Source organism: Cupressus sempervirens, chromosome 8, assembly GCF_028749045.1.
Source record: "Cupressus sempervirens isolate cs-2001-9-10 chromosome 8, ASM2874904v1, whole genome shotgun sequence".
In the NCBI taxonomy this organism is placed as follows: domain Eukaryota; kingdom Viridiplantae; phylum Streptophyta; class Pinopsida; order Cupressales; family Cupressaceae; genus Cupressus; species Cupressus sempervirens.
Genome location: NC_143125.1, coordinates 428,793,296 through 428,810,051, shown reverse-complemented (window position 1 = coordinate 428,810,051; position 16,756 = coordinate 428,793,296). Strand labels below are relative to the sequence as shown.

Below are 16,756 nucleotides of genomic sequence, written 5' to 3'. Positions count from 1 at the left end.
TTGCCATTTCACACGGTTGGATATAGGCACCTTGTGTAATAGCGAAACTTTAGCTATTTTGCAAGGCTCCCAAATTGCAACCTGCGAAACTGCGAAATTTCAGTATTTAACAGGTACCAAAACTGCAACCTATGAAATTGCAAAGTGTTTCTATTTCACTGGTACCAAAGACTGCTAGTTGTGAACAAACGAATAGTTCCAAAATGGGAAGATGGTTGGTTAGAGAAGTTGAAACAGTTTGTAAATGTCATAGGAATCAAACTGTTTGAATTTCCTAGGTGCTCTGCATCATATATATTCAATGGCAGTTTCCTATTTAGAGTATCACGTGCTTGTTGAAATTTCCAATTACATTTAAAAATTATTATGACTTGATTATAGAAGCATAGCAATCTGTGTGAATTTTATTGTGTTTGTTTTCTTTGTCATTCTCATTATTTATCCATGTATAACAGAAGCATTTTACTTGAAACATTAAATTCGACTGGTAAGTAATGATGTATGTTATGAAATGAACAAATGTTACAGTTGGATGGACGTCCAATGAGTGGAGACATTGGGAAAGGTGCTACAAGGGAAGCTGTAGCTTTTGCTTCTCGCATGGTTGATAACAGAAACCGTCCTCCAGGTATTCATCTTTGAAGGAAACTATACTTAGTAAGAAAATGACCATGTCTTTAAAGGTTCCAGAGTGTCATGTCTCATAGATATTTCAATTTTCTACACAATTTGTTTGACATCAGGTTTTCTTCAACTAGCTGGCGGTACAAACTCTAACACTATTGAGTCTTTGAAAAGAGTTGGCCTTTTCCAGACTGCCTCAATTCCAGGTGTACCGTTTGACAGTTTACTGTAAATTCGTACTATCAGATTTTTTGTGTTTTTAAAGATAACTAGTTATGCAAACCAAGAGTTCAAATTTTTATAAATGTGTATTTAATGAACATATAAGTCTCCATATTAATTTCTAATAATCTTACATATATAATTATCAGAAAATAACCTGGTTCATTGTTGACATATAATATCTCTCATTTCAAGATAAAGATTTAAATAATATAAATGATGACAATCTCAAGCTAGTGTTTGTTTTTTCCTACGTTGGTTTGTTTGAATTTATGTTCATATTCCAATTATTATTGCATTTCTATGTCATGCCCCCTATTTTATCTAATAAGGGAATTAGCTCTTTTTTAATTAAGGGTCCAATTACTTAATTATTTTTCATAAGGGTGCAAATTTATTTATTTATTTTTTCTCAAGGCTGACTTGTACTTCAAATTGGAAGGGAAAAAGCATTAAGGCCTTTTTAAATGGAGTTTGTTGACATGACCCACTCACTCTCTTACTATTTTTTTTTCCTGCTCTCTGATTGGATAATTAATTCTAGCAGCAGGTTTAGTTTACAAAGAGATTTTGTTGTGTTTATGTTTTAATTGCCAGTGTTTGTTTGTGACAGTTTTGTTGTCCTGCATTTTGTCACCACAAAATGTTAGTAACACCACGAAACTTTTTCAAGCTAGTCTCACGTATCTCTAAGTTTGAATTTGATATTCAATTGTTTAATGTTGATCGATCAATCAACTTCAATTTGTATATCAAATTGTTTTACCGAAAGTTTTTGTCAAGTCTTTTTCGTTTTGCTTTCGGTCGAGCCTTTGCTTGATTTTTGAGGCCTTTATTGTCCTTTTCTTTACTTTTGGGTTTGCGTTGGTTTTTAGTCCTTTGGTTTCGTTCATGTTATGACTTTCGCTTTTCCCTTCGATTGGGTCTAACCTAGAGCTTAATCAGAGTTGTCAGTCAAGAGATATGCCCATTTTAATGCCTCAAAAGTGGACCTTTTAGGTGCAACAACACGAATTAAAAATATCATGTTATATTTTTAATTTGACTTTCATTTTTTGATAAATATAACTTAAATTCACTTTTTGTTATGTTTTTAAGTTACTTCAACTTTAAAATTTTCACTTAAAGTGATTATAGTGCACTTTATATTATAATTTTAAGTTGAGTTACTTTTTTGATTTTTCACTTGAAGTGACTATAATTTTTTATTTTTAAATCAAATGCTCATTAAATGTTACTTTTTTAAATGATATTTGTGTTGTATTTTTAAATATGATACATAAATATTGTTTATGACCCATTTAGTAACATTTTTATGAAATTAAGTGGATTAAATGACTTTAAGTTAAAGTTGACCTTTTATATGCAATTACATGTAAAATCCATCAAAAATGGACATTTTACATGTCACTGCATATAAAATTTTAACTTGGACTCATAAGTGGACCTGTGGACTTTTTTATGTCATTGCATCAAAAGGTAAGTTTTTATGTCTTTGCATCCAAAATGGGAGATGTAACTTAAAATTTGCATTCCCTTTCAACAGGTCTGATTTTGATCACTTGCACAATTTAAAACATGTCATTGATCAAAAAAGGTTCGATTTGCCTTGTTGAAGGATTTTAAAACATGCTACACACCTAAAAAGGTCCAATTTTAACTTAAGGCATGTTTTAAAATGTGTGTTGCCCTTCAAAAAGTCCAATTTTCGAAGAACACATGTAATGGGCCTCCGAGAACCCGATTTTGGAAATTGTGAGAGATTTACTTGATAGTTTTTCATGCGATCTCTCCAATAGGGTCGTTTTTGCTTGGAAATGGATTTTCTAACTTCAAAAATAGATTTATCTTGCTAAAAAGGTTTTTTCAAACTCCTTCCAAGGGCACATTTTTGGAAAAATCCTCAAATAAATCCATTTAGAGTGATTTAAATCATGTATTTGCAAGGAAAAGAGGCATTTTGGCATCTTCAATCATTTGCAATACATCTTGGCTCTCATTTTTGCACTTGGAAGCCAAAAACGAATTCATTTCATTCCTTTTATGAATCACGTTTTTGCTAGAAGGTCCAAAAAATTGAGGTTTTTATCCACTTTTTTGCATTTTCGAGTCACGTTTTTGCATTTTGAAACATGTATATGCATTTGGAAAACTTGTCACCAAATGAGAACAATACATCAATATTTAATGATAGTAGACTCCAGCATTAAATATTCTTATGCATAATATGACTTGTCACTGCATATAATAGGAAGATCACATATTGAAGGTGAAGTTACAGAGTAAGTTTGTGTGGTACAAACCCAATTGCAAGATGAGGGGCCTTGCTGGAAGCCGACTAAGATGTATTTGAAACCACTATCCACCATCATTCATTTAATGCAATGAATTAGTTATTGGTTATCACCATTTCAGTTCTAGTTGCCTCAAAACTTCTCACAGACTTCCGTCACCTGTAGTTGCTATTGAAGACTAGGGACATGTAGGGACTCTTCTCCACTAGCAATAACACCCAACCTACTAACTGGACGATGGCGACTTGCAGATTTTACATTGTAAATGTGTGTTGATTCTGATATACCACGACCCAAGCTGAGTTCAGACGTGGCCCCCACTGATGATTCTATTTGACTAATAATCATTTATGTTGTTCTTTTTCCAGAACTATACTCCACGATATATCAATACAAACATATGTATTTGAACTGGAAGTCAAGGTAGCTATTTCTAGTATTAAGTTTTACCTTGGATAATGTGAATAACTTATCTGCTTGACGCCCAACCTGGATCACTACTAGTGTGCTATGTATTAAGCCAACCCGCCTTTTGTTTATCTCCCACTTCTTTCATGCACTTAAGATCTCAAATTCGAACTAAATACTACAACTTTGATGTGTGATAGCTAGGTTTGCGTCTAGCTTCACCATCCTTCTAAAAGGGATTTCATCCTTAGAAGGAATCCAGTCAGAAATTAAGCGACCATTAGGACTTGAAGAATTAGTTTATATTCATTTGTTGTGTCTTTCTCAAGACTGAGCCTCTTATTTATAACCTCAAAGAGTGGGAAGAGTGTTGGAATAAGAGATGTGGGATAAAACACCAATTTCGTCTTCTAGTCACTTAAGTCACTTTATAAAGTGAATGTCTTAATAAAACATAAAGTAACTTTATTGAAGTACTTTAAGACATTAAATGATGACCTTAAAACAAATCTTCCCTTGTGATTGGCATGCATCCTTACTGTTAATGGCGTTAATCTATCCTGATGTGGAGATAGATTAACCAGGCGCCAAAAGAACTAGCGTGAAAGAGGGGACATGACAATCCTCCCTTCTCGGGATTGCTTGCCCTCAAGCAATTTCAATGCTGGATGCTGTAAAATGGACTCACCTTCCCAAGGGGCATCTTCATAAAGTTAATCCTTTCAGCGGACTAGATATTCTTTGACAGATTTGTTTCGTAGCTTCTTTTCCCTGGTCTCAATCACCTCTGTCAGTTCCAAAACAAGTCTACCCTCCTCATCAAGTGGAGGCAAGCCTTCTGACAATACAACCTACTAATCAATTGCCTTTTGAAGGCATGAGACGTGAAACACATTATGGATTTGACTATCACCAAATAAATCCAACTTGTAAGCAACCTCACCAACCCTCTTGCTGATGCAATAAGGTCCATAAAATCTGGGCTTAAGCTTCTTTGACCCACTTTTCTTTAGGGAGGTTTGTCTATATGGTTGGAGACAAAGATAAACCATGTCACCTATCTCGAAACTCCGCTCTGTACGATGTCGATCAGCATATAACTTCTGTTGGTTCTACACCTGCTAAATATTAACTCTAAGATATCTAAGAATATCCTGTTGATCCTAGATCTAATCTTTGGCTAAGGGAGCCCTACTAACCTGTAAAGCCAAATCAATGAAAGAGAGAGGTTTGTAGCCATAAAGAGCACAGAAAGGAGTCATCTGAATAGACATATGATATGCAGAGTTATAGCAATACTCCCCCAAATACAACCATTTAACCCAAGCTCTTTGCTAACCTACAATGTAGTTTCTCAAATACTCTTCCACCCATTTATTCACTATTTCGGTTTGACTATCTGTCTGTGGGTGGTAGCTAGTATTGGGAGTCAACTCTGTACCTATCAATGTGAAAACCTCCTACCGAAAGGTACTGAGAAACCTACTATCCCTATCACTCATGATAATCTTGGGTAATCCATGAAGACGAAAAACCTTTGGAAAGAACAACTCGGCCACTTAAGAGGCTGACCAGTCTGCTGCAATAGCAAAAGTGCGCAAACTCAGTCAATCTATCTACCACCACAAAAATGCAATCTCTGCCCAAGACCCTCGGCAACCTTGTGATAAAATCCATGAAGATACTCTCCCACCTCTGAGCTAGAATAGGGAGAGGCTGAAATAAACCTACTAGAAAGCCCTGTTCTGACTTGTTCTGCTAACAAGTCTGGCACTCTCTAACATGCTGTAATACATCATCTTTTAGCCCCTTCCATGAAAATCTCTCTAATTTGCCTGAAGGTTTTGAAAAAACCTGGGTGACCTGTTGAAGGTGCATCATGTAAAATGTGCATAATATCCCTTTTAAGTTTAGATTATAGTACTAGGTAGATTCTATTCTTATAATATATAATATCATTCATTATCTTGTACCATCATCCTGAAGTATACCATCCATAATCTGACATGTGTGAGTATTTTTAGAATACTCAACTAACAATTGGGATCTCCAATCTGTTGAAATCTCAAAAATGGTACATCACTCTTATCACTGGGGGTCTTTGGGAAAGTGCATTAGCAACTATATTATTTTTCCCTTTGACATATTCAATGTCAAAACCGTATGCTTGGACCTTGCTGACCCATTTCTGTTGTCTTCCGTTCAACTCCTTTTTTTCAAGGAAGTAACATAAACTATTATGATTAGTCTTCACTATAAGTTTACTTCACACCAAGTATTGGCTAAACTTGGCTAAGGCGTGCATTATGGCTAGCATCTCTTTATCACATGTAGAATATAATAGCTCATTGCCCTAAGTTTCTTGCTCTCAAAAGTTATGGGATTATGGTCCTACATCAAAACTGCCCCGATTATGCTTCGTGAAGCATCACACTCCAAAACAAGGGGTCTAGAAAAATCAAGAAGTGCTAGAATTGGGCAAGTTCTCATCACCTATTTTAGTCTATCAAAGACTGCCTCTAAATCTTATGTCCATTTAAATGCTCCTTTCCATGTCAGATCGCCTATAATAAGAACAAAAGCCAAGGAAGCCCCACAACTCAGATACATCTCTCGATGGTGGCCAATCAAGGATTTTCTATATCTTTTCCTAATGTACCTTATTTCTCTTTGCACCAATCATGTGACCTAGATAGAGAATCTCAGTTAATCCAAATTCACACTTAGACTCCTTTGTGAATAAAGAGTGTTCTTCCATGAGGCTAAGCATCTCATCTAGGTGCTGCAAATGCTCTTCCCAAGTCCTGCTAAAGATCAATATCTCATTAAAGAAAACCAACACACTCTTTCATAGTTTCTTTTTGAAGTTGTGGTTCATGCATGACCGAAAAGTAGCTGGTGCATTAGTGAGCCCAAATGGCATCACCAAAAACTTAGTGTTTGTAGTGGCATCTAAAAGCTGTCTTATGCACATCCTCCTCTCAGACTTGTATCTAATGGTATCTTGATTGAAGATCTATCTTTGAGAAATAAATAGCTCCATGAAGCTCATTCAGTAACTCATCAATGTAGGGAATCAAATACCTATTTCTAATGGTTCTCTTATTAAAGGTGCGATAATCAATACACATCTAAAGGGTGTCATCCTTCTTCTTAACCAACACCACTAAAGAGGCAAAAGGGTTGGAACTAGGCCTGATATGTCTCATATCTAGTAGTTCCTTAATTGTCTTCTCTATCCCTTCCTTGTAATGTCTGGGGTGAAGATAAGGAGTGGTAATGACAGGTTTGGCACCCTCCTCTAGCTCAATGATATGCTCAAACCCTCTATCTGGTGGAATACCTGAGGGTAAATCCTCAAATACCCTCCTGTGCTTCTCAAGAACCATCTGGATGTCACAATGGTATTGTTGTCCTGTATCTTGTGTCTCCTTAGAAGTGTCGCCCACTCAATATCATTGTGCCTCAAATATGGCTTCCATTCGGTGAGTTGTTATCAACCTGCGTCCACTATCTAGTATGGCCTTTAGGACTATCAATTGATCACCCTATAAGAATTTCAATTGCATTGTCTCATGATCAAATGTGTACCTGTGGAGAGTCCTTAACCGCTGTCTACCCAGAATGGTGTCCAACCCATCCAAATCAACAACATAAAAATTAGTCTCTAAAAGATAATCATCAAACTATATGTGAAGACTAGATACTTTCTTTGTGCTACTCAAAACTTCCTCACTTGCCCCTGCTACCTTCACTTTGAACTTCGGTATGCTTATTGTTTGCAATCCTCTCTTAGATACCATCCGTGTGCTAATGAAATTATGGGATGCTTCTATATCCAAAAGGCAAACAATGCATTGTCCTCTAACAACACCCTTCACCCTAAAAGGATGACATGTTTGATCATTAGAAAGGGTGGCTATAACAAGAGGTTGTTTTGTAGCGGCTTTCTTCTTTTTATCTTTAAGGGGTTGCTCCTCAACCTCTTCCTCTTTGCTGTCCTCAACATCACTACCTTCTTGCTGCTCTCCTTCATCCTTTGAAAGAACCTCAACATAGTGAATCTTGCCTTTACCAAGGCATCTGTGATTAGGAGTCCAAGGTTCCCTACAAGTGAAGCACAATTTCCTCCTCCTAAGTTCATTACGTGTCTCAAAGTCCAATCTGGGAGGATTTTGTTTTTGCTGGTTTTTGTTCCCTTGGGACGATGTAGACCCTTTATAGGGTTTCTTTGGAGGCTGCAGTAGTGAAGAAGGTGAATCCAGACATGGGTGATCTTAATCGCATCATCCAAGGTGTTTGGTTTAAGGACCTTAACCAAACCCCTAAATCTATCCTGTAACCCTTCTGTGAACAACATCACCTTACGTTGTTCTATCATATCTGGTACCATCACTGCTATCCACTGAAACTCGTCAATGAAGTTATCCAAGAAACCACTCCGTTGTAATTAAGCCAAATCCCTGTAATAAACTTCAATATCCTTTCTATCAAAACGAGTAATCAACTTGGAGTTGAAAATCTCGTATGAAGTTATGAGGCCATGATCCTAGGTGACTAAACCATGATCCCACCAATCATACATTGCTCCCTCAAGGTGCATCATGGAAAATCTAATGGCTTATGTCTCTGCCATGGGTTTGAGTGTCAAGTAGGTATCAAGCTTGTGAATCCAAGCTCTAGCGGATGTCTTATTGCTGCCATCAAAGGTAGAGAGAGTTAACTTGTTCAAAGCATGCTTTAGGTCTCTGTTTGGTGCTCTAGGTCTCCCATCTTGCTGTTGTCTATTTGCCTCCCTTTTCTGATTTAGATATTGGATAAAGCTTAAATTTTGTTTAATAGGATCAGGAAACAAATCTCATTCATCATACATTTTCATAACATTGTTCGGTAGTAAATTTGGTGTTGCAGGTGATGTTGCCTCTTCTTCTGCATTAAACACTAGCATTAAAGGCCTGTTAGTGTTACATGTGGAAGCTCTAATAGCTCAAGGTGATCTAGTTACACTATTTCCTCTAAAGTGATGGCTCAAGGCTCTCCTATTAACAAGAGCTAATTGTTGCATATTAATGGCAAGTTGTTGAAGTGCATCAACTATGTTATTCTACCATCTCTAATAGCCCACAATGTTTCTTGTACTTTCATGTCCTATTTAGTTTCATTATGTGCCATTTGAATGTTGATTACCTATTCTACCTATCCAAAATGATCAACCTATTCAGTTTGTTCAATTTGTTCACCTGTTCCAAAAATTAATTCCTCATCTGTTGAATAACTATCTTCAAACTCAATATGTTCTAAAGAATCTGCTTGTTCCGTCTATAGATGACTGAATTTATAATTTTTTTTACTCATTCCCAGTTGTCATTTTTGGATAAAAATCAGTTTGCAAATATTCTATTTTTGCCCACAAGATGGCAGGTCTTGTGGCTCTGATACCACTATAATGTTCTTTTGTCGGATTTAATAAGGAACAATGAATTTAAAACTTACAGGAATTATGTCAAACAATTGTTAATAAACCAGTCTATCAAACAATCTATCACATAACTATTATCTTGTTATTTAACCACATTTAGTTGTGAACTAATTAGATGAAAACTTGTCCCCAAATGAGAATAGTACATCAATATTTAATGATAGTAGACTCCAACATTAAATGTTCTTATGCATAATATGACTCGTCACTGCATATAATAGGAAGATCACATACTGAAGGTGAAGTCATAAAGTTTGTGGGGGTATAGACCCGATTTCAAGATGAGGCACCTTGTTGGAAGCCGACTGAGATATATTTGAAACTAATATCCACCTTCATTCATTTAATGCAATGAATCAGTTATCGGCTGTCACTATTTCAGTTCCCGCTACCTCCAAGCTTCTCACAGACTTTTGTCACCTATAGTTGTTGTTGAAGACTAGGGATGTGCAAGGACTCTTCTCCACTAGTAATAACACCCGACCTACTAATTGGACAACGACGGCTTGTAGCTGCTACACTGTAAATGTGTGCTGGTTCTGATAGACCACGGCCCAAGCTGAGTTCAAACGTGGCTCCCATTGATGACTCTATTCAATTGATAATCCTTTTTGCTATTCTTTTCCAGAACTATACTCCACGATATAGCAATATAGACATATGTATTTGAACTGGAAGTCAAGGCGGCTATTTCAAGTGATAAGTTTTACCTTGGATAATGTGAATAACTTATCTGCTTGATGACCAACCTAGATCATTGTTGGTATGTTGTGTATTAAGCCAACCCACCTTCTGTTTATCTCCCACTTTCATACACTTAAGATCTCAAATTTGAACTAAATACTACAACTTTGATGTGTGATAGCTAGGTTTGTGTCTAGCTTTACCATCCTTCTAAAAGGGATTTCGTCCTAAGAAAGAATCCAATCACAAATTAAGCGACCATTAGGATTTGAAGAATTAGTTTATATTCATTCGTTGTGTCTTTCCCAAGACTGAGCCTCTTATTTATAACCTCAAAGAGTGGGAAGAGTATTGGAATAAGAGATGTGGGATAAAACACCAATATCATCTTCTAGTCACTTAAGTCACTTTATAAAGTGAATGTCTTAATAAAACATAAAGTAACTTTATTAAAGTACATTAAGACATTAAATAACGAACTTAAGACAAATCTTCCCTTGTGACTGGCAGGCATCCTTACTGTTAATGTTGTTAATCTATTCGGATGTGGAGATAGATTAACCAGGCGTCAAAAGAACTAGCGTGAAAGAGGGGACATGACATGATAAGATGTGATTTGGAGGTTTGAATGAAGGATGACTATCGTACTCCTCTCCACAACACTAAGTATCCTTATACTTTCTCATCCTTGAAGAAGGTTTGACATGGGTGCCACATAATACATGTAGTTTTTTGAATAAAGCTAATTACCAACACTCAATGTTTGAATGCCACATGGATTGCATTGAATTCTAGTTACTGAGTTTTCAGTACCGACTATATAGTCTTTGATTAAGGTAAGCAAGAATTTTGAAAGGGCCCAGACCCTTGTATAGAAATAAAGACTAACTATCTAGTATAATAGAACAACAAAGGACAACCAAGAGATTCAATGAAAGACACACATCCTTACAAACATCCAATGCAAAGTTAGGGTGCTTTGAAACCAAATCTCTCCAACAATTTTTGCTTCAAAATGCACAATTCTCTCAGCTCTAAACTTCTTTTTTTGATAGATGGATGATAAATTCACCATATGATCTATCATTAAACCTCAAATCCCTGAAGGAGGTATCCATCTCCATAGAGTCAACTGGGACTTTTGCACTGCTTTCTTCCTTTTGTGCATCCTCTTCAATATCCGCCATGCACTCCTCAACAAAAATAGGTGTTTGTTACTTTTTCCTCCAAATAAAATGGTGGTTCTTGTTGTTAGGGAAACTAGTAGTAACATTGTCCACTTTGTGACGACGATGGAAAATAATTGAAGAGTGTTGCACCCAAACACCAAATTTGAAACTTAAAGTGGTCCTAGTTGAGAGCACCTTGTTCTTCTCAACAAGCACAAAAAGCCTAGCAAACAAGTGCTTGAATTTTGTTACAGTCTGCAACTAAGTATCATACCTTGCATCCTATTTGACATGCATTGGGTTTCGCTTCTATTGGATGAAGAATTCATGACATGTATTCCTTATTTTATCACTAATTGTAGATTTGTAAAAATTGGATGGATATTGTTATCAAAATGTATTGAGAAAATAGTTATCAGGTATATAAATTGGTCTCACTAGGGAGTCGACACTATATGTTGGGTCAATTTTGCATTTTGTTGCTTAATGTGATGCTCGTGTTCTACACAAAATTTCTCATTTTTTTTGTAGATGTTATCTTAAGAAAATTCTAGTTATGATTATTTTCTTCTATGCATCTAGTGCCCATACACTTGCAATAATGATCATATAACAAAAATTGATCTAATACGTGTATTTTCCACATGAAAAATTATTTAAAAAAATTATTGCTACAAGCTAGATTATGGATCACTAGTCACTATTTTCATATACTCAATGAAATAAATTCTGGAACTTTCCTCCCGCATTCCAAGCATTAAAAATGTTAATAGTTGTTGGTTGCATTGTCATATTGAAACAACAGATTATACCATGGAGAATGCAAACCCAACTATGCCCTTTGAAGTTGGAAAGCAAATTTACACAGATGCCCTTATTGCAGGGGTGGCTTATGGTGGATATGCACGGAAGGTTAGGTTTGTTGTGTTGTGTTGTTTTCTATATAAAAAATGTTTTGCAAGTGGTTTTCTCATCAAGAATCACAAAATTTAAAGCACAGCCTTATCAAAGATGGATGTTTCTTTAATCATAGTTGACGTGTAGACATTGAATGCGCTTTAGACATTGTAGTCTTGTTTTGCGAATTAGTTTATTAAATTATTTTGTACCTTTTTTCTCATCTCATATAAAATAACTTAATTCAATGTTTGCATGATAATAACCCTATATCTATTATATTGCAGGTAGTTGGAAGGGTTCTCCATAAAATGTATGACTTTGAAGACTCCAATTATGCGAGGTTGCATATTGAACAATATCCTCATTTTCTTCTTGAGGCATTGGAAGAGGCGGTTGCTTTAGTAGGGCCCATGAAGTGTTATGATATTCATAAAGAATAAAATTTTCCATAAAATGTAGTATATGGCAGATATAGTGCTGCAAAGATAGCATGTCACCAGTACTTCTATATGATAGATATAGTACTTTTATATGGTAGATATATTGGTGCAAAGATGGCATGTCACCAATACTTTGAGTTAAATGGGACTTCAAAATATTAGTACAAGATTGTTTCAGATCTAGAATAATAAATTGCTAATCAAATAAAACAATTTCTTAATATCTTTCCAAAAGGGATTTTTCTTCTGTCGGGCCCTCTTAGGGTATTATTTTTTAAAAAGTTCTAAGCTTATTCTTGTCTCTACGCTCTCTAAAATGTTAGGGTTTCTCAAAATTTGTCTAAAGGTCCAAGGTAAACTTTAAGAAACCCCCTAGAAAAAGCTATAAAATATTGGCAAACATTCTATTATTTTAAAAATTAAAATGATCTCTATTTGTTTATTTCTTAATTTTTTTAAAATTATATTGGGATCATAATTTTTGTGTAAAAAATATTGGTGAATCTTAGTAATAATAAGAAGTTCATTAATCGCCATGGAATATTACAAATCAAACTTGAACATTTTTACCTTATGGAATATTATGAGGAACATCATATTATATTTTAAGTCAATGGTGAAAACTAAATATAGGTGATATATCCCTAAAGTAACTAATAATTATGATAATTATTGGTAAATTAATTTTAATTTCTCTAATAATATATAATGTTAATGTGAATCAAATCTAATCATGTGTCAAATATTGTGGCAAATTTTTGAGTTTAATAAAAATATTGAGCGAATTTATATACTTTTAGAACTAAATTTAATAAAATTGTGTCATTTTAAGTTTACATATAATCTTAAATTATTATCCAAAAGTTTCTAGAATTAACAAATTGGTGAATATTAGCCACTAAAAAATACCTTGGGTCAAGCTTTGTAGCTATACCTTTCTGTCTTATTGCCTAAGTTAATTTTCTTGTTAACCTAAATCAATTAGTGATTGCATTTCTTAGTAACAACTTATGTCAATAAAAATCTAGTGATCACTGACCCCCCACAATAGGAAAGGTTTCCTTGTTGGTAAGCTTTTATATTTTTTATGTTTGTCCACTTCATCGAAAAGACTTTATGCATCAAAGAGATGGTCTTTTGTTCTCTTCAACCTTCGATGGGAACTTGTGGTCTTCAATTTTAAGAAAAGTCAAACCCATCGAAGAGACTCAAAATATTGAAGAAATAAATTTGTCTCTTTGATTATTTTGGATATATGCAAAAACAACAACAAATACTGAGGAGAATATGCTTATCAAATAGACAATTTTCTATTTCTCTGATCCCCAATTGAGCTTGATTGGCACTCAACTAGTGGGTTAGGTTTCATTAAAGAAATTGCTTGTGTCAAAGAGATGAATTTTGGCTCTCTTCAATCTTCCAAAGGCAAGAGTTAACCTTTGGTAATGTGGGTCCCACCTGAAAGAAGAGGCCATATGCCTCATAGAGATGGTATTTTAGTATCTTTGATGCTTTATGAAGATTTGCAAAAGGTTGTGAAGGGATGTTGTATATCATAGTGTTGTCCTACATTTTGTCAGCACAAAATGTAGGTAACAATACAAAATGTTTTCAACTTAGTTTCGTTTTTCTTTGAGTTTAGTTCATTATTTAATTGGTTAGTATTGGTCAATCAATTGACCTTAGTTGATATAATAAATTCTTTACTAAAGGCTTTCATCAAGTCTTTTTAGTTTTAATATTTGTTGAGTCTATGCTTGATTTTTGAAGCTTTCAACATCATTTTTTTTGTTTTTGAGTGTGTGTTTGTTGGCTTTTGGTCCTTTTGTTTTGTTCAAGTTATTGCTTTTGGTTTTCCCTTTGATTCAATCTATCTTAGGGCTTAATCAAAATTGACAATTAAAAAAAAGACCATTTTAGTGTCCAAAAAGTGGACTTTTCAGAGGCAATTGCATGAATGTTATATTATGAAGTTGACATACACTTTGAAAAATATAACATAAATTCAGTTAATGTTATGTTTTTGAGTTACTTCATTTTAAATTTTCACTTAAAGTAACTATAGAGTACTTAATGTTATATTTTTAAGTAAGTTGTTTTTCAATTTTTCACTTAAGTGACTATATTAACTGTATAGTTTTGTTTAATTTTTTAATTTTAATTCAAACATCTTAGTAAATATTACTTTTTGAATGATATTTGCACATTATATATTTATCTATGTAGTGTAAATATTATTTATGGCCCATTTAGATAATATTTCATAAAAAATTAAGTTGACATGTGCTTAGTTCATCACTTAAGTTGTGCATAGCATGTTTACAAGCATATTTACATAAAAATATGTAATTGCCTCTAGAAGCCACGATTTTGAACAAAATGACAATTTGAAAACACAAAAAATATGTAAATACATGTGTTTTAAAATATGCAACTCTCCAAGAGTGAGGCATGCATATTTAAGTGTTTTCAAAACATGCATTGACCCCCAAAAGAAATTATTTTGCACTAAAAGTCATTTTAGAACATATTATGAAATATGTAATGCACCTCAAAAAGTGTGATTTTCCACTTGGTTTTCTATTTCATATTTTATGAAATATGTAATACACCCCAAAAGGTGTGATCTTGCACTTAGACTCTATTACATGTTTTGAAAACATGCATATGCACTCAAAAAGTGTGATTTGAATAAGGAGACTCTGTTACATGTTTTTTAAACCTGCAATCTCCTCCCAAAGGTGTGATTTTCCTTGAAATACATGCATATGCCTTCATATAACCCAAAATTGAAGATTCAAGGGCAAAAAATTTGATGTTTTGGGGCCACATTTTTGCACTTGGATCCATATATTAGCACTTGGGGAAGTCATTTTTGCATTCACAAGTCAAAAACTATCAATTTATATGCATTTATGAACCATGTTTTTGTAAAAACAACCCAAATTTTTGTATGGAAAGGGCACATTTTTGTTAAAAACACTCAAAAAATGACATTTCCAACCCATATGTTTGGATTAATAAGGGTTGTTTTTAAGTTTAAATGAATGCTATTGCCTTTGGAGACCACGTTTTTGGCATTCTCATGTCAAATATGATCTTTCATTGCTTATTAATATTTGTTGAATGCAAGTATAGAAGAAAATTATTGTTTGAGAATCCGAATTGGAGGAAAATTTGTCTTCAAAGTTTATGATTTTTGCTATTTTGGCTCTTTGATCCTCAAGTGGACATTTTCAAACTTGCTAATCAATTCATGATTATCTTGCTATATCCACACATATTTTATCTTGATGTTGCACACTTATTGATATAGATGCCGTGAAAAGTGCATTTTTTTCTTTAAAAATGATGAAACTTCTCATTTTCATACTTTTGGTTTTTCCCAAATTCCAAATTCAAATTTTCATTTCGAAGTAACTTGCTTGTTGACATGTTTGAGTCTAAGACCAAAGGCATGCATTTATTTTGTGCTTGTTTTCATTGTTTTCTTTCTCATTTTTCTTCTTATGGAAGAAATTGCAATTTCTTTCCCAAGAACTTGAGCATGTTTCACTTCACTCCACATTCCACCTCTTCATGCAAGTGCAGCATTTCATCCCATATTCACCATTGCATGCCAAGGCAAATTGCATCCATTCCTTTCATATGTAATTACACTTCAAGAGCAATTACATGTAATTCCACTTTCCATGTCATGACACACTGTATCTCATTCTTCACATGCGATTACATGTAATCTCACTCTCCCTCCACATTTACATGAAATCTCATCCTTCGTTCCCATTTACACACATTTGCATCTTCTGAACCTAAATGCATGTTCGTTTTACATGTAATCCACTTTAGGTGTAATGACATCCAGAGAACCCATTTTTTACTAAAGGTCACACATTTAAAGTCAAAAGTTATCATTTGCATGCATTCATACACATCCCAACTTGCATTCTTAGCCATACCCATGAAAGCTCGTCATTGCCCGCATGCAATCCATATTTTCAAGTCTGACTTTAGTCATTTCCATCCAAATACATATGATTTCTGATTCATTTCCAAACATCATGTGTCCCATAAGTGTCTAATCCATACTTTGAGTACCCACCCCTTATGGGTTCCTCATTGTAACTCAAATCCCAAAGTTCTCAAGGATTCAATCTGATTGGAAGATGTTATCATCTTCATATTGTGGCACTCTCTTCAAAATATGTCAAAACTTCTTCAAAGAACAGAGGTATCTCGTCAAGAAGACATGCTCTAATTCTCAAGAAGCAATAATTCATTTGATCTTCATTTTCTCAATGGTTGTCTGAGAACCTGAGCTTGTGTGGGAATGTGCCAAGCACTTCATTTTTATTTTTTTACGTTGCAGATGCTTGTTGGAAAGTTGTTCCAATTTTACCTTCAGACATTATTGAGGTCTTCAAAGTACCGAAAAGTCTAGAATGTGCAAGTCTGACAAGATAATTCACAACTTGGAATGAGGAAAAGCTTGAACATGTCAAGTTTTCAAATCACAACTAGAAACCTCATCATGGT

At 34.5% G+C, this 16,756-nt stretch overlaps 1 protein-coding gene across 5 annotated transcripts in view; it reads left to right on the top strand.

Annotated features, from left to right (window-relative positions):
* Positions 1-12,454, top strand: part of LOC149543066 (uncharacterized) — a 233,030-nt gene extending 220,576 nt beyond the window's left edge. For 3 of the 5 annotated variants that reach the window (XM_089797992.1, XM_089797990.1, XM_089797988.1), the window contains 4 exons: positions 529-628; positions 744-830; positions 11,686-11,792; positions 12,065-12,454. In XM_089797992.1, coding sequence (XP_089654118.1) covers positions 529-628; positions 744-830; positions 11,686-11,792; positions 12,065-12,220 — 450 coding nt within the window. In that variant the 3' untranslated portion in view covers positions 12,221-12,454. The remainder of the gene's footprint in view (positions 1-528; positions 629-743; positions 831-11,685; positions 11,793-12,064) is intronic. The other 2 variants (XM_089797991.1, XM_089797989.1) reach the window with 1 other exon arrangement.
* Positions 12,455-16,756: the final 4,302 nt, after the last annotated feature.